This window comes from Cygnus olor, chromosome 11, assembly GCF_009769625.2.
Source record: "Cygnus olor isolate bCygOlo1 chromosome 11, bCygOlo1.pri.v2, whole genome shotgun sequence".
In the NCBI taxonomy this organism is placed as follows: domain Eukaryota; kingdom Metazoa; phylum Chordata; class Aves; order Anseriformes; family Anatidae; genus Cygnus; species Cygnus olor.
In genome coordinates, this window is record NC_049179.1 from 7,004,671 (window position 1) to 7,026,083 (window position 21,413).

Genomic DNA, 21,413 nt, shown 5'->3' on the forward strand with positions numbered 1-21,413 from the left:
TTAATCTTATAATACTATTTTTCAAATTAAAATTACTTGCTCAAAAGCAAGCTCTTAAACAAGTTCACACACTGGTTAAACACAACAGGGTGGGAAGAAGGAGGGGAACACAAGCAAGCACGCTTAGCTACCAGAATCCCAAATACATGTTAGGCATATAGACTAGAATGAAAAATGGCAGTTTGACAAAACTATTTGAAATCATAATTACTATGCAGACTTCAGACTTGTTGTATAATGCCTTTAATGAGATGATCAGTGTTTGCTTTTAACTATTTAAACCACGGACTTGAAAGTTATGGCTTATATAAAGCCAGTAATTTTTGTTCTACTTCTGTTCAATTACGAAGTAAAATTAAGAAGAAAAAGAAGAATTCACAACACATTTTGCAACTCTTCTTTACAACTACAAACTGTTACACTCCAAAGATTAGTTGCTCACTTGGTAGCTAGGAAAAAACACCATATTACCTTGTATATTACTTTCGTAGCTTCATTCAGAATAGAAGGCTTCCAGTTCTCATTTGTTGTCTAAAAGGTCAAAGTGATAAAAGTCATTCTGTGCATCTTATTTAACACAACCAAGTTTTATCTTATACTTTCAAGCACAGAATGAGTCATTTTGGTGCTACTAGACAACCTAAGTCAGTTCCTCTAGACTGCATATGCACAGCTCATAATCCAGTATTAAATTTGTGGGTTTATTTCAATTTTCAACTTCTTATCCCACCCATTAAAATCCTTTGAATCTATGGCAAACAAAGGTGAGCTGAAATTCTGTCCCCTCTTTTCTCAAAAGGCCTGGCAAAATACCACGTTGTTCATCATGACATAATGTTTGCTTACTTTATTTATTAGACAGGGAGATAACCCCCATCAAAGTCAACACATTCCGTTTTAAAGATCACTTGTATCGTAAGAACAAAACACTAGTCTCAAAAAGTATGATGTTCCTCAATCATCTTCTCTGCTGCTTGAACAAACTTCAAGTACTACTTGCACGAATAAAAGACTGTCTTACCCTCCATATGCATACTGTCATTGCATCATATTAAACACGTGACTTTTCCTTTCTGGTACCCAAACAAAGATAAGTAAATCAAAAACGTAAAAACATGCATGCACATAATTACCAATAAACTAAGCTCACTCAATGTCATTCCCAAAGAAATCGGACACTGTGGATCTGTGATCTACAAAAATAGAAAAAGAACAGCTATTTATCTCTACTGCCTGCATACAAAGATGCATCATATCATTAAAACTGACTGAAATCCTGAGCTGTTTTAAGGGTCTTCCTTTGCTTCAGTATTCTAACACCGAGTTGGGACAAAACCAATATGGCTGTAGTTTAAAGGCTTCAGAATTCAATTCTAAAATTGCATTTCAGGTCCTAAAACTTTCATAAGGTAAAGAACTGAAAAAATACAAAGAACCATACCTCAGTCAGCTACATCATTTTCTGACTTCCATTCTTCCCACCACTTTGAATATGACTCTGGAAACAGTCCCAAAATAAGGGAAATACTCTACATCTGATACTTCCCATCTACTTGCAACTATCCCATCACAAACTGCTTCATCTTTTTTCTTAAAAGAAGCTGGAACTGGGATAGAATAATACTAGTGTGGTTTATATAAAGATACTCCATAATCTAGTAGGTGTTTTAAACATTTTGTTTTCCAACTCATCCATAAGCTCTCATGTTCCTGCCATTCTCCATTTCACCCATTACACCAAAAAAATCTGTATATCATTTGAGCATGTTAATATATGACAAACCGCCACCACCCAAATTTAGTGAGCAAGGTACCACTGAACAATGTAAAACAAAGAACATCTAGTTCATATATTCAAAACACTTCTGACTTCTGGTTGTACCTGAGGTACTTCATCTAAAGTGGTGTAGAAGAAACCACAATAACTTTTTCAATGTGGCAAATAACAGTTTATCTCTACTGACTAGACTATAATGACTGCACTTTGGTTGAATTTAAGATAGAAAGGAGTACGTGCCAGATACTTACATCATCTTCATATTTAACATGAATGCCTGTGATTTTGACTTGCACATTTTTTATAACTTGAGTTGCAAGCTTTTCTAAAAAAGTATCTTTCTTCTCCTCCTTTGGTTTGTCTGGAAAATAAAATAAGTCAGCATTCAGCCTAACAGTTGATTTTAACCACAGCTATTCCCATGTAAATGTAATGCTTATTCTAATGTGAATACTTAACACTTCAGTTTTTAGTTTTTCAGATGTTTTCCTTTTCTGTACATCCATATTCTGAAGATGTGCTATTAGCTGTGTGCACGCAACAGAACCATTGGAAAACTTATGTTTAAGTTTCGGTGAAGACAGTTTAGCTTACAGCAAGTTCCAGTTTCATTTTTATTTTTAGGATACATCTCCCCACTCCTTCTAAGCTAAAAGGTTCTCTTAAAAGCCCCTCAGCAATTAACTATGAGTTTCAACAAGCAAGTATCTTTCAAATAGATACGAAGGTGTAATTCAGTACAAAGTATCTTAGAATAATCTGATGAAGGTGATACTTGCACAATACAAGATCAGTCCATTAGAGCCTTTTACAGGACATTGCTTGAGAATATTAAAAAGCTTGCATACCATAAACAAAAATAAAAAGATACTCCGGACAATACTCCATTTGTTCAATAATGGAATTATACTGTGATCGTTTAAGCTAAGTTAATCATTTAACCTGAACTAAGTTCAATCTTATTTGATAGAGAGAATGGATATACAGCAACGAAAGTCTCTCTCCAGTTTATGTCCCCCCTTTCAAAAAGGAGGGGAAAAATAAGAAGTATCAGTGGATGCTAAAGAAAGAGAAACTAATCCTAAATAAGAGAAACTAATCCTAAATAAGAGAAACTAATCCTAAATAATGCAGAATATATAGTATTTTAAGAAGTTGAAAGCCATGTATTTTACCCACCTTTTGAGTGATCATGACTTTTAAAGGGTCTCTTAAAATGCTTTTTATACTTTTTACGCTTACGTCCTTTTTCAGCGCAAGCAATTTTTTGGAAAAGGATAAAATTCAAGTTAGTAAGGCAGAAATGCAAGACAATAAAAGACAGAAGAAAGTTTAGCTTGTCTTAAAGCAAAGTGACTTAGGAAGCGTGCATTAAAAGCTTTTAAAGAATTGCATAGCCATTAATGATGCCATCAGTTTTGTTTTTCTTTTAAAGCTAAACATCATTTAAGTTTAAAGCCCCACTAAAATAAGCAGCCAGTAACAACTTTAAATTACATATGCAAATTTCCACTGGATCAAGACAGGGTCCTGCCAATTGTAAAGTCAAGGCATTAAATTCAAATTTCAATATTCCTTATACAACATCTCGTGAGTTTGAGGAATTACAAATGATCACCAGGCTTCTCAGCAAATACACAGTCAGGCCTTTTGATGAATGCATTGCATAACACACTTTCAGATCTCTTACATACAAAGAAGATCTGAAAACAGAAGCATGACTACTTACTAGAACCCCGATGAATAAACTTCTCTGTAATCCAAGCATTTATTTATTTAATGACTTAAAGAAAAGGCATAGTTGTCTTAACTTAACAGCTAACAATATGCGCACAGGAAAACCTTTAGTTTAAATCCAGATGAGACTTCTACTATATAGGTGTGTAACTTCCAAGTTAAGAAACTCAAAACATACAAGAAAACCCAAAGAACATTTATCAATAAGATTCTCACAACAATCAACAGTAGGGTATGAAAGCAATCTGAAATAACAACAACAGTAACTACAAAAAAGGCATACAGAAATAATGATTATTTAAACGGCTTTATATAAAATTAAATTCTTATATTCACACATGAATTATGGTCAAACAAATCACAACCATTACATGAATTAAGTTAATGCTCTTTTTTTCCCATATTTTCAAAGAAAACCGGTTTGGTGAGTTGCATTGTTTCTTCCCCCTCTCTGGCCATAAAGGGGAAAAAGAATGTTTAACTTTAAAAGGTTATAGCAGAAGAAGGGTGTGTCCTATGAAAGCAAGACAGAAGAAAGTGTAATGGCCTATTTAACTTAGGGGAAGAGCTTTATTTCGATGTACTTTGCATACTTGTTCAAACAAAGGAGAAAGAAGTGCCAGCCAAGACTTCAACCTGTCTTGCACTTACAAGGTGGTCATGCTACAAATAAAAAATGTAGAGGGAGTCACAAAGAGGAAAATCTATGCCAAACAGAAATTATGTTTTCTTTTGAATAGTTCCTTTTAGTGGTACAAGGAACCCTCTAGAGAGGATAGTTTAAAAGACAGCTTACTTCACTTCGTATTGAATTTGTAGTTCTCGGACTTTCATTTGCACGTTAGACAAAACTAAGACAACATGGGTTTACGCTTGATTATGTGCATCCACTACTATGGAGAGACTAAACACAGTCCAAGTAAAGCTTGAAGCTCATTCTAAACCTTGACTCAGATAAAAGTTCCCTAGATATTTTTAGCTAAGAGTAACATTCTGAAAATCTGGTTCAAGAAGATAAAAAACAGCAGCAGATACAACGTAACAGCTCCAACGAATTTCAGTGGAAACTGCTTCCTTGTCTAAAAGCTATCAAATTAAACAAAATCAAGGAAAAAAACATACTAAAAGCCTTCTGTCTGCTATGACTCATTTTGCCTGTCCACTATTTCAAGACATCCTAAACTTACGGTATTTTTAAGACCAGACATTTTAGGAATTACCCTCTGTTCTCAAAATATCTACACGACCTTATTTTAAAACTAAAGTAGAATGTTGTCAGTATTTTATGACATTCTTGAACTCAAGATGGCCGATGGCTATTTTTCTAAGTGGTCTCTTAATTTCCTTGAACAGCCATTCAATTAAGCTAAGACTAGTCACACAAAGTTTCCGCTTGAATCCACAATCATCACCTTATTTCTAGAATCATCAATATGCATATGCTCACCAAACATGCTGTTTCCTCATTTTAAATTTGGCTGCTTTGGGATTTTTTGTTTTTAAAAACACAAGCTGCAATTAACCATGCATACCCACCAGGCTTGGTGTCCTTGCAAATCAGACTCTCCAAATGATACAAGGAATCTCGTGAATGAGTGCCTTGGTCCACATGGCAGCAAATAACCGAAAAACACATTTTGTTTAACAGGAGGAAATTGGATCCTGATATAATGTTACATTCTGCTCTTGAATGAATGTTGGGTTTGTAAGACTCATGTGTCAAGTTAGCATTTACAGTATAGTATCTGACAGCCAGAGCCACTTCAGAAATATCTAGTTTCAAATACTATCTACAGATGCAAATTAGGTAATTTTCAATTTACTTCTATCCAGCAAAAGACAAGAGTTTCAAGCTTTGGTCTCCATTAATGAGTTTTGACACCGAGAGACTTGCATAGCTTGGAGAACAGAAAATGTTTTGTCAGCTTGTGTCAGCAGACCTTGCTATCACTTAACCGTCACACTATAACCACACAGAGACCTGACCATTTTGCTCAACATTTGAATAGGATGTTGAAAGAAAATATCCCCAGGACTATTTATGCCAAGTGATTCTCAAATAAATGAAAGTACTGAATTAAGATTATACACTTATTCATGTAAGTTGAGTAACAGTCACAAAAGCAAATTCAGCTAAGAATTCATGGAGAAAATATTCTCTTCAGTGTATTTTCCAGATTTTCACCAGCTGTTGCAAGCTCTTAAAAGCTTACAGGAAGAGCTGAATTTCTTATGAGTTTACAGCATAGCAGAGCAATTTGGACCCCAAGACCTTTGTACCTAGCGAAGGCAAGAGATCTGCTCATACAAGAACAAGACAAGTCCTCGTGACTACAGTATTCTAATACAAGACCTGGTCACACAAATTGCAAAGCTATTGTACCACTGAGTGAGGCTGCAACATGACAGCAATTTAAAATCATCTGTCTTGAACATTCCTCTAGCTTTTTAAACCCCAAGCCAAAAGTTTGATACTGCATCTTTGTAAAACATGACTCTGAATCTAATTCTAGTTCTTCACATGACAAGTCGATCTACTGAGGTATCATTTTTATCTAACTCTTTTTAACTCTTTTTCAAAAGCCGTGCAAATGCTGGATGTATTAAGACTCTCAAAAAAAAAAAAAAAGACTTTTGACTTTTCTTGCAAATGCATTGACTCTATATTAATTACATCAAGTTCCAGATTTGCAGTTCCTCAAGTGCTGCCTACCAGGTTAAATTCTTCTTGTTACATTATCCCTTCATCCCATTGCTACCGATGGAAAAAATAACAGCTTAAACATTGCTGCTCCTACAGTATCCAAGTCCTCCATAATCAGGGTAAAACTTCTACAAATATTCCCTTGTCCCAGTATGAACTAATGGCTGCAAAATTCATCAACTGAGGTTGTCTTAGCTCACACAGTTTCTGGCACATTAAAGACAAGAAATAAAGCAGGGCTTATTTCTTCACTGTATATAGATGACCAAATTGCTGTCTGAAGGAAAATGCAAATGTATATTTCAAACTACCAGAACAGGATAAGGCAGTAGAGAGTCCTGCAACTGGAAAATAAAGTAAGCAAAGAGACTACAATATGGACTGTTTTTTCCCCCCAAGCGTTCTAAGCATCATTTTATTTTCAGGAGATTTTGCAAGGCAAATGACTTGCGGCATTGCAAGTTTTCATTACCTGTCATTCTGTCATTGGCTCTGAACTTGGTCTCTGTCCATACAAGTCTAATTTATACTGTTATTCTATTGGAGTTATTTGAGGGAAAGAAAAAAAAAACTAACTGGGCTGAAACGAGCAATTCTTTTACCCAATCATGGAAAATTTTACATTTTTAATGATCTAGATCACAGCTTTGCTTAAAGTTTCCTGTCTTCATGTTCAACTGTTTTCTTGTGTCATTACTTACTACCTCATCAAGACAGTTTCATTTTTTAAACTAGTCCAAATGCAGTACATCAGAAAAAGACAGCAGAAACTGAACTGAAAGCATTATTGTTGGTATTTTTTGTGAAAAATTTACAAACCTTACCACTCTCCTTAAAGTTTCCTTTAAGCAAAGAATGTCTTATGCTCGTCTAGAACACGTTATTAAACATCCATTACTAAAACTCCAAAGCAAGATACATTTTCCTCATGCAATGTAGTTGCTGTCTTTGGTCCTATTCCCCAAAAGCTTTGAGAAAAAATATGCCAGATAATCCAGTTCTCATTTCCAATGTACAAAGGAATGATAAACAAAATGAGTAACGCTCTAAGTTTCAGAGCAAAAAGATTTTTAAAACACTGCAGCAAGAGTCCAACTGGAGGAGTTGGGCTCAATAATCCTTGTGGGTTCCTTCCAACTCAGAATATTCAGTGATTCTATAGTAAGCGATTCTGAGATTAGCTAGACACTTAATTTATAAAGTCCATCACAACATAGGACTTCCTTTCCATAGCACAATAGGTCCTCAAATTCCAGGGGAGGAATTATTAACTCTGTACCTTTTTCTGCTGCTTTCTGCAAGGTTTCTTCGATTCTTGCCAGTTCCTTCTGTTTATTATCTTGCAAGTATTTTTCTTCCTTCTCTGCATCATATTTAATGCCTGTAAACCAAGTTGGGACAGCTTTAACCCTATGTTTCAAATTTTATAAATGCATAATCAAGCAATGTGCACAATATTGAGCATTATGTTGCAAAATGTCATTTGAAGCAAAGGCTATTCTAGGTCCGAATGCTGAAACCTGCATCCAGCCTTGGAAACTGGGATTTTTACACAGTAGAACACAAAAGACTGCATCAGCGTTTAAGCATTGTTTTTCAAGAGGATGTTTCCATGAGTACTCGGACCTTCAAGTGTGGTCTGTGTAATGTAACAGGTTTTAATTCACATCACATATATGTGATGCTCTCGAAACTTGAAAGTTTCCTTCATACAACAGAGCATCTGATTTCAGAGAAAACAAATCAAGTTCTCTGATCAGTTCTAATGGAATGACTACTTTTGATTGCTCTAAGTCAGAAGCAGACAGACTATATCATGCAACAGTCAAAAGATCTAAACCATGCCAGAAGAATGGATTCAGGATAAGCACGCATCAGAGGAAACCTGTTAAACTGAACTTCAAATGAATACAACCAAGGATTTTCATGAAAGGTACCCTTTATCATCTTGTTCATGCTCCCCTTTTTAACCCACCTTTCTTCCACTCATTTGCCAGCATTCATCTAGAAATCTCCCTGAAGGAACAGAAAGTAAAAATGGCAGCTTATATGAAGTAATTGCTATTATACACTTGAATAAATGGGTACCCTTATATATTTTTCTCCCTTCCATTATTTAACTGTGTTGTTGAGGAGTTTACTTACTTGCTCCAGGAACTATTAGAAGATACAAGCCTTCTAGAGTTGCAACAACTGCCTCACCATACAGGTTCTTCCAAGGAATCTTCAGAGTAAGTTTATCTATATAAAGCAGATAAAAGTTACATCAAAATGTGTATTTTTGTATATATGCTTAGCCTGATCAGTAACTCAGGCAATACAGGGCATTAGCCCTTTATCTTCATTCATGTCCTAAACAATTTAGAAAGTGAGGAGATACTGGATGGGCATATCTTTTATAAAGCCCTTGAAGTTACAAAATGCATGCAGAGAAAATAAAAGCAATAGATTTAAGTACAAAGATGCTGTTTGAGTCCAAATAGTCAAGATCAAAATTTGAAATTGTGAATGGAGTTTAATTTGCTGGGATTAATATGATTTCTCCAGGAAAATATAAGAAGAAATATAATACATTCACCTCCAACAAACATTTCATGTGAAAAAAGCAATGTTGACCTCAAGGGAATCAATTTCTAACAACATTTATCTAAGAGTTCTTAAACTCTTGGCATGTTTGCCAGTTTTTCAGGAATCTTACTTAATTTCTTCATATTCCTTATCTTTCCTTTAAAGGATCACAAACGCTAAAATTATACCAAAAAGCTCTCTTGATCATCCGTGTACCTGAAAAGAACCTCTCAGGCATGTTTTCATACCCAGACTGTGAAGTTACACAAACAGGGTTAGGCAGATAACTTTTTATGATTTATTTAGTGCAGTCACATTAGACATCAACACTAATTTCAACAGCAAGCACTATTACAGAGAGCACTGAAAAAAAAATTATAAAAAATTCTGAGGCAAGACTCATATTAAGGTCTTAAAATTTCAATTTTAAGATTCAGGTTGAAACAAAAACTTACCTATCTGACCAACTTTTACTCTAAAAGGTACATCCAGTTCACTCTGTAAAGAAAAATAAGTATTAAATAGCTACATGTATTTTGAAGGTAACCTGATTTATATAGCAAAATTATTATCCTGACTTCTCTTAAAACTATCCTCTCAAAACTGAAATTCCAGAACAGAAACAGTTCTCTATATGATATAGCTTTAATTATTTAACAATAATCACGTGAACACAGGTATCCATAAATATAGTTAGGCTTGTAGAAAACCTAAAAACAAAGGAGTCACACATTTCTAGCAATTCTCTCCTACAAGTTTCATAATGCCTTGCTCCAAAGGTTATCTAAGAAGTAGATTTTTATTTACATAAGAGAATATAATTTTTTTTTGATTTGCCAAATAGGTGTTCTCTTTTTAATTATCAGTAAATACTAAGCGTTGCACTAAGATATTTTAAAAGCCTCAACAACAAGATCTACAGAAAATTTTCCAATTGGTACCCAGCTGCTGAATTTCCTTCCCCTATTTCAGCAAAGTGTTTTCTAGATCTTCCACTTCAATATTCTTTTGAAATGAATTAAGTACAATCCAAAGACATGAATTCTCAATCTCAAAGATTATAAAAAGTAAACCTGCTTTCTCAAATGAGACATGTCAACCGCTTGTCCTACATATTACAAAACAGCCTCGAACGCCACTTTTCCAACAGCTCAAAAATATTAAACAAGGCTGCTCTAAAAAGATTAATATCCCAATTAACATCTCTGCCAGATTTCCACAGTTTTAAAAAAGCATTCTGAGCTATGAGTCTTACATCAAACAATTTTATTTGACAAAACTAGCAACAATTCTTCTGTGGCTTGTTCCTGTTTAGTGCTTTAAAGAAACAATTGAAAAAATATAGAACATTCCAACCCTTTTCTGGTTATGACTACATATTCCTAGAAATATTTCCATATGCTTTAAATCTTGGTGATGACCACTCTTTAGGAACTCTTAAATATTTCTTTCTATTTTTTCCTGCAGGAGGCTAAATCTTAAAAATCTGGTTATTGTTAAAATATTTTAAAAAAATAAAGTTTAACTGGAAGTTTTCTTGTCAGCTTTAATTTGTCATTAAAATATATCAAAAGAGTAAGCGAAAACAGACTCACTTCGAATATTTTTATCTCTACACTTGGTCTTTAGTAGTATGAACAGGTATGGAAAGAGGTTGAAACAAACTGTGAGAGCAAAGAAAGATCTCTGCTCTTGACAGAGCCAGAAGCAGTGAAATAAAAGCAGATACCAGCTACTACATCTACCCCATCTGATACTGTACTTATGACCCACAGCTGAGTTCCAAGAGGGACTAGCTCAGTTTGGCCTGCTGATACAACCGGACCACAAGTTTGACCTTGAAGAATGAGTTTTCTGAAGATTAAACTCCAGAGGGGAAAAAAAATGAAGGAAAATGCTAGAAATTAAAGCTGTTTTAATGTTTTTTGGTAAAGACAACTGATTTACAGACATTAAAGACAATAAGAGCACTGGGGTTTGATACTAAGGGAAAAAAAAATGATGTGCTGAAAATGATGTGCTGAAAAAAAACGATGTGCTGAAAATACCTCAAGATTATAACTAAGAAGCAACAGGCTTCTCAGTATTTTAGAAGAAATTTCATATGGAAGTATGATTATGCAGTAGCAATCACTGATGAAAATAAATCCTTTAAGTTGTACTAGAAGACTAAAATGTCAACAAAAATGCACCAATATCTTATTTAATGTTTTATCATTTCAAGCCTCAAACATTAGAATGGGTTATGTATGCACATATGCACAAAACATCAATTCAAACCACTACTGCTAATTTCTCAGAATCAGTTTTCTCTTCTCAGGAGCATGCTGCTCTTCTCAGGAGCATGCTGATGATTTAACCCATAGCTTTTCTTTTTTTTTCCAATAACATTAGCAAAAATAGAAGCTGTTAACCAAATACGTACTTTGAATAACCAGTAAAGAAGGCATACCGTGTAAAGTGAGACCATAATAAGTAGTCCCAGGACCCATTAATACTACTTTAAAATTAATGTAATACTTACTAATGCATTCTCCTTTATTTGTAAATTGTCAAGTGCCACATTACCTATGTAGAAGAAAAAAGTAGAGTAAGTTATTTCAACTACTGTGCCATGCAAGTTGAATCAAGGAACAAAACTGCAACTCTCCCAAATACACGTGGATAAAATTTGAAAACCTGACTCCAGTTATAGAAGAGCATAATAAACAGCTATTTTGTAAGAATTATTAAACACTGATTACAAAGGCAAAATTTAATGATGGTAGAGACTACAGAAATATCACCAGCTTACATTTCCGCATGTTTCTGTAGTGGTATCTTGGTTTTGACGATTTTACACAGCAGGAAAAGCCTGCATCATAGAACCACAAAAAGGAAACCCCATCACTGGAGGTTTTCAAGCTGCAATTGCAGAGGATACTAGATAATCTCATTTGGGCTCCCTTTTCCCATGAAATGTTGGGCCTGATGATCTTTTGAGATCCCTTCCAACCCGGGCTGTTCCATGAAATGTAAGGATTCTTGCATAACTATTTCCAAAAGCACATCAACTTTTCCTGACATAGCAACCACAAAATTAATGCCAATGAGAAAAGTCTTGTTCCCTGGTGTATGTAGGGGATGGAGGTAAGGCCTTCTCCATGCAGTACCTCAACAGCATCCTCTTTGCCTATCATGTGGCAAACTTGGATGTTCCCCATGTTCATCAAAAACAGCTATACCACCTTATTCCATTACTATGTTTGTTTAGTACATGACTTCGAGTACTAAAATGGGAGGTGAAAGACAGATCCCTGAGCACCCCACACCTGCACTACAGCCCAGGCTCCCACTCCTCTCAGCACCACCATGGCCAAACCACCCCACGCTACCCCATGCCACACACAGACCCCAAAGCACGCTCACAAGAAATACAAAACAAACGTGTTTTTATTTTCCACACAGCCGGTTTGCAGCACTCCGAGGCCAGTGGCGCCCACCCGCGCCTCGCCTCAGCGGGAAATGGCCGCAGTCTTGAGGCTCCCCGGGCCCCCTCACACGATGGGGGAAGGAGCACAAGCCCCCTCAGCTCCCCTCACGGGCAGCCCCACCTCACGGCCCCGCCCTTCGCCGCGGTGCGACGCCAGCGCGGGAGCGCGCAGCCCCCAGGCGTCTCCTCACGGCCGAAGGGAAAGAAAGGGGAAAGCAGCCGCTGTCCTCCCACCCGCTTCTCAGGGAGTGGTCGGCGGCCCATGGAGCGCCCGCCCCTCACGGGGAAGCGGCGACAGGGAGGCTCCGCCGCTGGAGCCCGCCCGCCTCTCACGGGGGGCCGCCGGCCCCCGGCCCGCCCGCCCCTCAGAGGGGTTGCGGCCAGCCGGGCCCGCCGAGGCGCGAGGAAGCGGCCGCCCCCCGTGAGAGCGGCGGCCCCGCCGCGCGCCCCGGAGGTATCGGGCTCCTTACCCCCCCATATGCCCAGCTTGAGCTGGGACTTGTCCAGGTTTTCCACATAGTCGCCCAGGAAGCGGTTCAGCAGGTCCGCCACCACCGACTCCAGCACCATGGCGGAGGCGGCCGCCGGGAGGGGAGGGGAGAGGAGCGGAGCGGAGCTGAGGGAGAGATCGGTGGGGCTCAGCGCGGAGCGGCGCCGGGCGCGCCCCCGACATGCAGGTGACGTGGCGGGGCGGGGCGCAGGCCGGCGGGGCCGCGCAGGGGCGCGCGCCTCGTCCTGCCGGGGACGAGAGGGGGTGCTGTGAAACCCTGTCAGAGCGCACTGGGTGCCTCCCGCCAACCTCCAGTCAGCTGTAGAGCACCTACGTGTCTACTAGGGTCTCCACGGGCGCTCTAGGTACCCATGAGGGCCTTGCAGTGGCCCCCAGTGTCCTCTAGGATGTCCTTGAGGCCTCCCAGCACAGCCCTGAGGCCACCCCTGGCCCTGCGGTGCTATCTGGTGTACCCTCTGTCACTTCAGGTGCCTCCCAGCCTCCGCCCAGTTTGCTCTAGAGGCCTCCCAAGGCCCCCAGTGCGATCGATAGAGCACTAGTGGCCTCCCAGTGAGCTATAAGAGCTCTGGGGACTTGCCAGGATCATCTAGCACCCCCTAGAGCCTTTCCGGGACACGGTAGAGGCCTCCAAGCGTCCCCAGGGCCTACCTGTACCCCCTCAGGCTTCCCGGGACCCCTACTGCACTCTAGAGAGCGCTGGAGGCCTCCCAGTGCACACTAATCTTCCAGGGCGTCTCCGTTGCCTGGCTCACCCTGAAAGCTTCCCGGTGCCCCTAGGTGTGCTCAGACACCCCCTGGAGACCTCATGGGGCTCTCCAGTGTGCCCTAGAGGCCTCCCAGGGCTGCCCAGAGTTTCTCTCAGCCGGTTCCTGAGAAAAGCTGTGCTGTGCCTGAGGTGCAGCCTGGTACAGCGTGTAAGTGCGAGCACTGAGCTTTGATGTGGTGGTGCCATCTTTCCTGTCCACCTGTTTATTTAGGAGATATACTAGCCGCCATTTTGGCTACGGTTTGACTGAACCTGGTTTGTTTTTACAGCGCAGGGAAAAAAATCATTGCTGTTAATCTAGCTGACCAAGTTACATGAACACAGGCAGACAAAGGGATCACAAACAAGAATGTTGATTCTAAAAAACACATCTTTCAGGGTGTTAAAGGCACTACAGAGAAAGTAGATGAGAACATGCAGCCCTGTGTGGTAAATCTGCAGGTAGCCATGTTGATAGTAGAGGAGAACTTTAAATTTCAGGGGGACTACAGTGCAATACCTAAAGTTGTCTGTCAAACACATTTTTTGGTTTGTGAAATATGCGGTAAAGCACAGACTGCAGCCCAGAGCATGCAAGCAACACAAGAAGATTCTTTATTTGGCACCTTATTTAACATTCTAAGAGATACATACCACATCTGCACATCACTGTAAATATATGTGCCCACATTCTCTGCACACATTTTTCAACATTAAAGATTCAGTGCATAAGGCAGACCCCTATGCCACTAAGACCAAAGTTCAGGCTGACAATGGCTGTTGAACACAATGATTCACATGATTTGACTGGGGAAGTCATATCACTGTATGCTGGAGACGCATGGAAATCCCGGGGAGGTTCATAATTGGAAAGTCTCACCTTCTTATATTTTTCCATAAGCACCCACTACTACTACCCATTAAGTTTTTTTTTAACCTTAAGTAGCATGTTGATGCAACTTATCTTCCATAAATGGCTTAAAACTTCTTTGCCATGTGATTGATTTCTGCATTTCTGCATGTTTGAAACAGAGGGGGGACTTTTAGCCAAAAATGATCAAATTCTCATTTTAAGCTCTGTTTAACTTAAGACACAAAGACAAATTGCTAATTATGTAAGTTATAGAAACTACAGAAAATTACTTTTTTTTTTTTTTTTTAGTTCTTTTGTGCAGTGTTGGCTGTTCAAATCCATCAAATCCATTTGTATCACAGGGAATCATCAATGCAAGAAAACAAGATGGAAAATTGTGCACAGAGCTCCTGCTGTTAGGTAACAAACCTCCATTTGTGATCGTTTTTATCAAGCTTTAAAAGACCTTCACTTACTACTCTTTTTATATATAAACCATGGCTGAATAACTAAGTTTTGAGCAAAAGCTAACAGCAGCTTATGCTCTTATATCAGAGTATATAAGAGCAATTGTGCAAATCAATGGCACTAAATGGTCTCTATAACAATCGTGGAACATAAACAGGATGATATATCCATTTTCTCTGCATTTCATAACAGTCATAATGATTTCTGCACCGCAAAAAGCAAAGATCAATTTATCACAACTATGAATTTTTGGGAAAAAAAAGAAGAAAACAGCTTGTATGTGGTCAATTCATTTCCCAATTAACCAAAATGATTTTTGAAAATCATCTTGTTAAAGCATGCATTTGAGTAAATGAAATTACTATTGCTCTTTACAAACATGCTTCCCTAACAAACAGAAATATATGGCCTAGTGGATCAAAAATTGCTCACAAAATAATGTGATTTCATCTGGGAAAAAAGCCCCAGAAAGGCAAGTCTGCATCAAATATTCTGTTTCAGTAAAATCTACATGTATTAAAAACATGAAGGGGAAACAGAATGGAATTATGAATGGATGAACTATAAAGAAGGCGGTTTTAATAGATATTTTATCAACCATAGACATATATGCAGTTACTTGTAATTACTGAGATATTTCTGGTAAATAAAGATGCATAATTTTGCACCTTTATTACCAAACAATCCTTTGGTAGTCTTCATGAGCCTCCCTTGCAGATAGGATGCCACTCAAAAATGACATTAATGCATCTCCTGTCTGTTGGTAGGTACCATTCCTTTTGTGTTCTCAATGAAAAAGGTAAACAGTCCAAAATGGGAAAAAAAAAAAAAAAACAGTTACATGACATATGAGTTCTGTATCTAGAAGAACAGATACAGGACAAGCAGAATCTTTGGTATTTGCTTACCATTCATTGAATACACAGATAATGTTCATTCACTGCAGGGAAAAAACATGCATTTTGCCTATTTCTTCTAAATACCAATGTTGAATAGACATGACTGAGTTGATAAATGTGAATGGAATCACTAGTTTCACTCAGCTGAAAGTCATGAAAACATGCTCCTTGTGTATTATGGTAGCATTTCATTAAATAGAAGGATCTGATGACTCCATCACTGCATAATAATTTCGTAAAAAGAAAACAGAAATACAGCACTGTAGCAAAACTTATTTACATGGCAAGATTTGCTCAAATCCCTGAGGTAAAACTTTAAAAAAAATTAAACCTAAAAAAAAAAAAAAAGAAAATCTGCATTGAAAGTTTAAAGTTTAAAGCTTCAGTTTTGTGAATAGACCTTCACATTGTAACAACAAATATTTGCTTGGTGTTGCCTATTACACAATTTTGTACACATAAATAAATGATAGTCATAGCATAATGCTAATCTGAGGTGGGTACATGGGCTGATTGCTCAATAACCAAGCTTTCTTCTCATATTTTACTGCATTAATATTACAAAATCTCCACCTCCTACCATCTGACTGTTGGCAAGTGAACAGATGGCAAATTTTATCCACTGTACCTCGCTAAACAGAGTATATGCCTGTTAGCAGTTGGGAAATCAGCCAAGTAATGTGGCATCAACTCTCTTCACCACAAACCACACTGAGATTAGAGGATTTTCTGATGAGTTAGATCAGGTTGCCAAAAGCCTTGCCTGTACAAGTTTTGAAAATGTCCAAAAATGGTTATGCCACAGCCTCCATGAGCAACTTGTTCCTTATTCACTCTGATTCTGAGTTTTTTGGGTTTTGTTGTTTTTTTTAAATACCTTTTAGCTATTGAGAATCTCCCATGATGCAATTTTTGACTGTAACAGTGTCAGAAGAAGTAACTATATATTTAAGACACATTTTCGGACTTAACAGATGCAAGAAAGCAGTATTGATAATTTTACCATTCTCCTTTATCTAAAAAACCCCACAGTATTCCATGGAAATAATACAATATGATACTGTAGTGGTTTTTTTATTATGTTAAATTTTTATATTAACAATATTTTTGCGCTAAAAACACCCAAATTGCCTTACAACCAGCTAGGTAATAATTTCCGAAGATCAATATTGGGAATTTTTGCAACACGTACCTCAAATATATTAGCAATGAGTAAACCCAACACAATACAATATATTAAGATGGTTGAAACGCCAAGAAGATGCCAACATATAGTAATCTGCTTTCCCTTTTCCCTTGTGACAGCTGGAAGCTTCCAGTTCTCAGTGGAGAACGTGGGAGAATTAGTGTCTGCAAAAAACTGTGATACTGTTTCAGTGTGTCCTTTTCCCTTTCTGTGACAGAACAATAAAATATAAAAGATTTTCCCAGGCACAAAAGTGGAAGAACTAATTGATAAGCAAATGGAAGAGTGTCAGTATAAGAAGCTAGTGTTAACTTCATCTACTATTGCCAAGGCACAGCTGTTTTGCACAGGGACAAAGCTTATTAATAAAAATCCCTTCACCCATTTGGAGAAACCCCAGTTTTGTTTCTCAGGATAATTTTAAACTAGATGAGCTGTCTAAATTCTAACACAATAGTTGTAATTTTTGCATATAAAAATGCCATCTCTATTTCTGAATAAATAGATATGCACCCTTTCCCATTATACTCCAGGACAAGCCTCACTTCATACTATGAACAAGTCTTCAGAGAAAATCTGGATTAAAAAAATGACAATCCTATTGACTGTTCTTTGTTCAAAGCTTAGACCCAAAGCTCTTCACAGCTTTCATGTGATTACAAAAGAAAAAATACTGCATAGGTTCCACGTGGTAAGAAATAATGTTGTATCCACAAATGAGGATACACATACAATCTTATTATGACAGGTGGTTTTCAAGGGAGTTCAAAGAAGCATTTCCGTGATCTGCTGTGCCTTATCTGTGTCTAGGACATTTGTTAATTAGAACTTGCATTTTTTGTGTGAAATGTCTAAGCCAAGAGGATTGGTCTTTCTGATCAGTGTTGATCACATGTATGTCATACCAACTGAGCTTTGAATTATAAATTACTGCTATCTTTTATCCCGAGCCAGGGAGTCTTCAAAAAAACAGCTAAGTTGCATCATAAAAGGAATCTAACTTAATTTTTTATGAGGACTTTATTTGATGGTATTTCTGGAAGTCATAGCTTTTTTCTTCAGTGATGTGCTGTGAAGATGAAAAAGCCACTAGCTATGTAAGAAAATTGCCTGAAATAAAAATGAACTTGTTTCAGTGAATATGTTGCCTTTGAGTGGGGAAAGAAGCAGTAATAGTCTAGTCTGGACCAAACATACTTGCTTTCGAATGATAAGCATAATTTTATTCACTCGGTAAGAATTTGAACTTACTCATTGTGAAAGCCCATATGAATGTCTATGAATACAAAGAGAAGCCATTTCACTTGATAACAATTTCAGTTATTTGCACATTAACTTGCATATTGGAACAGTTCTCCAGAAAACTCACTAAATGATAAAAGATAGAATTGTTCAAGATAAATTTTATGAGTGGCTTTTTTGGAAAAGTGTTGACTGGTTTTAAAGAAATGGGATGCTGAAAGGTAGCACAGTCACTTATTATCAGCTGAAGTTTGCTTTGGAAAGTGCTAAGAGAAGAACAGTAGGGTGTTGCAGTTATAATACCCTTTGTTTATTAACAGTTATTAATTTTCCAGATGTAAGTCTGTCTTTAAATTATAAAGTTAAGAAAAATACCAAATACCCCACTTACTATGAACTCAGAAAATCAAGAGCAAGACTTTCTTTCTTCTCACAGAAGGCACCCTTACTCCAGACATTGCTGAACTAGACAGTTTTGGTTAAAAAAAAAAAAATCTGAGCAACAGGAAATCAAAAATCTTCACCGTCACCTACTTTTTACAGTATCTATTTATAAGATGCCCTAAAGTTTTCAGATTCTTAGTTGTGGCTGGAATCATTAATATGGGATGCCTTATTTTTTTAATGCATTTCACCAATTCCAGAGTCAGCCAGGAGTAACAGTCATCAAGGTCACGACTCCACAAGACCCTGCGAGGCAATCCATCTTTGCATGCCATAGGCATACTCATGAGCAGGTAAGCTCCTAATTTTGGAGAGAGATCTTTCCACACATCTCAGCAAGAACGTCTTAGTGTTGTCTGTCAGATTTGTTGTAAGTGAAATCATTAAGTCTCACGTGAAAGTTTGTATAATGCTCTTGAATGCCTGTGAACTCAGAAAGTGCTGAGTTCACCTGCTGAAACTCTTGCCTCTTTTTGACATCTGAGGACATGGCAACTAAAAACAAATGAACTTAGAATCACTATTTTTTTCTGTTTGATGAGGCCATAAAATCAGTAAATTTGTAGGTGTAAAAATAGAATATGAAAGTTGTAACAACTCCAATAATTTGAAGACAGACATTATTTCACTATCCTTTGTAAGATGGTTCTGCTGTAAAAGTCAGGAATGGTCAATAAGAGAAAAAAGTCACAGAGCTGACATGTGCCAGGTAAAAGAAATCAGTTTTGCTTTGTTTTTTGCTCCCCGAAAGCCTGCATAGTTCCTCATATTACTGCAGATGTTGTTAGCACAGCCGTCACCTCTCATCAGACTGTTTGATGACCTCATCCAGGGATCTGTAGCTGCAGTGTGACTAAGCCACGTGCCAGTGCAATGTGACTGAAGCAGGAATACTGTTTCCTTGCCCTGAGGTCAGGAAGGGAAACACTTCACTATACAAGAACTGTCAGACATTATAAACTTAACTACAAAAGATAAAGCTCTGGAGTGTTGACATTATCTAAAAAGTGGGCATGGACTGGAGAATTGGGTGACCACATACAGAAGTGATTGTGAGCAATGTGAATACAGGCCAAAGTCCGTAGAAAAACTTTACTTCAGTTTTTGGCAAAGACAGTGGAGAAAGTCAGCATACCTAAGGCAGAAAGTACAGAGAAGTAGAATTGGCAGCTTTTCAGGAAAAGCCCAGACATGAGCTGTTCCCGGTGATCTCCATGACAGAATATTGAAAGAGCCAGCACACAAAGGCATAAGTCCTGTAGCAATGATTTTTAATTATTCTGTCAGTTCAAATGTGTATCTCAGAACAACAAGCATAGTAGAGAAATGCAAGGGTAAAAGTGATATGATCAGATACAATGCCAGCAGAATTGACCTCAGCTCTACGGAAAATCTCACACAGATTATGTCAAACTGAGCTCTGTGGTGCCCAAATTATGTGGGTGGCCAGTTCAAGCGGAAGGAATCGAAACTGTCAGGGGAGGCAATACCCTGCAGAAGACTGGTGCCTGGCTGGCTGAGTGTCTCTGATTTAGCTCAAAATCACTTCTGAAGTTTAAATCATCTGTGTGATTTAGGAATAAAGTTGAGGAGGAACTCCCAAAAGCAGTTAACAGCACTGCATCTCATAATCCCTCCACATCAAATTAAAATCCAGGCTGAACCCTACTTGGGTGTGCTGCTTGCCTCCAGCACCATAAGCCTGGAGGCCCTAGATAAGAAGATAACTTTGGCTCGGGATCTGAGTGGATGGGAGCTAAGGAGAACACTAAAATGAGGATCTTGTGTAGATATCCAAAGAAATTAAGCCTGAGTCACCAGGCTGGAATAATTTGCAACACAGATTTATGAAAAGTAGATCGTGTCATACCAGTTGCTGTCTTTCTTTGACAGGATAACTAGCTCCACAGACCAGAAGAATTTGGTAGGCCTAATCTAAGAAGATTTAAGCAATGCATTTTGTACAGTGCCCAATGGCAAATCACTATTTTAAAAATCTTATTTGATGTTTAATTATTCTTTTTAAAAAATTGAATTATTTAAAAAAACTTGTATTAAAATAGAGGACAAGTACACATATATGTATAAAGTGGCTAAAGTTGAGATTGTAACAGGTAATGTTCAAAGAGAAATTACGTAGATGGAGAAGAAATCCGTCACAATAATGATTGTTTTTCATGGATAGCTGTTGATGTCCAATATGATTTACATTTAATAATAGGGAGAGATAAAATCCCAGAACAAACTGGATATTTATGAAATTTGCAGATAAACCAAAGCAGAATGGTATGACCAACACCAGTAATTGATTATTCAGGAAGCATCAGACAACGATATGGACTAGACAGATCGATGTGCTATGAATCAGCAGTCCTCAGGCTGTACAGAGTTTATTTATTAAATACACCAGTGCAAACCTGGGTGCTTATCACTGATCCCAGTGTTTGCTATGAGAAAAAGAAAGAGCATCCCAAAAGGCAGAATCTCCCTGAGCTCTGCTTCGGAGGTCCCAAAGAGACCAAGTCCATATGCACAGCAGCCTCTGCTCCTCCACATTAACAGCTGGAGTCAGTCCTCTGGCATGGGAGAAAGTTAGCTGTCATTTTTCCTCTTTATTATGTGACTTCAACATCATCAAACCACATCACCAGGGCCAAAGGAAGCCCAGGGAAATAACGCTACCGGTCTGTTCCCTGTCTTTGTCCTTTTCAGCAGAATGGCTCCATATTTCTTACACCTCTCCTACAAATCAGTGCAACTTACTTTTCCTTGCCCTTCATTATGATGTGAATAAAAAGGTTTCCATA

General features: G+C 38.0%; 1 protein-coding gene and 1 long non-coding RNA gene across 7 annotated transcripts in view; one reads left to right on the plus strand and one right to left on the minus strand.

Moving 5' to 3' along the window:
- VPS13C (vacuolar protein sorting 13 homolog C) overlaps positions 1 to 12,930 on the minus strand; it is an 88,563-nt gene extending 75,633 nt beyond the window's left edge. Inside the window, exons 1-10 of one of the 3 annotated variants that reach the window (XM_040569631.1) lie at positions 12,729 to 12,930; positions 11,311 to 11,354; positions 9,242 to 9,284; positions 8,364 to 8,459; positions 7,498 to 7,599; positions 5,051 to 5,113; positions 2,957 to 3,022; positions 2,029 to 2,138; positions 1,134 to 1,193; positions 472 to 531 (exon numbers count right to left, since the gene is read on the minus strand). In XM_040569631.1, the coding sequence (XP_040425565.1) occupies positions 472 to 531; positions 1,134 to 1,193; positions 2,029 to 2,138; positions 2,957 to 3,022; positions 5,051 to 5,113; positions 7,498 to 7,599; positions 8,364 to 8,459; positions 9,242 to 9,284; positions 11,311 to 11,354; positions 12,729 to 12,828 (744 nt within the window). In that variant the 5' untranslated portion in view covers positions 12,829 to 12,930. The remainder of the gene's footprint in view (positions 1 to 471; positions 532 to 1,133; positions 1,194 to 2,028; positions 2,139 to 2,956; positions 3,023 to 5,050; positions 5,114 to 7,497; positions 7,600 to 8,363; positions 8,460 to 9,241; positions 9,285 to 11,310; positions 11,355 to 12,728) is intronic. The other 2 variants (XM_040569630.1, XM_040569629.1) reach the window with 2 other exon arrangements.
- LOC121075896 overlaps positions 11,368 to 21,413 on the plus strand; it is a 35,002-nt gene continuing 24,956 nt past the window's right edge. For 3 of the 4 annotated variants that reach the window (XR_005823222.1, XR_005823223.1, XR_005823220.1), the window contains exons 1-3: positions 11,368 to 12,712; positions 14,677 to 14,787; positions 18,807 to 18,899. This is a non-coding gene — a long non-coding RNA (uncharacterized LOC121075896). Of the gene's footprint in view, positions 12,713 to 13,550; positions 13,684 to 14,676; positions 14,788 to 18,806; positions 18,900 to 21,413 lie in introns of those variants that run through there. The other variant, XR_005823221.1, reaches the window with a different exon arrangement.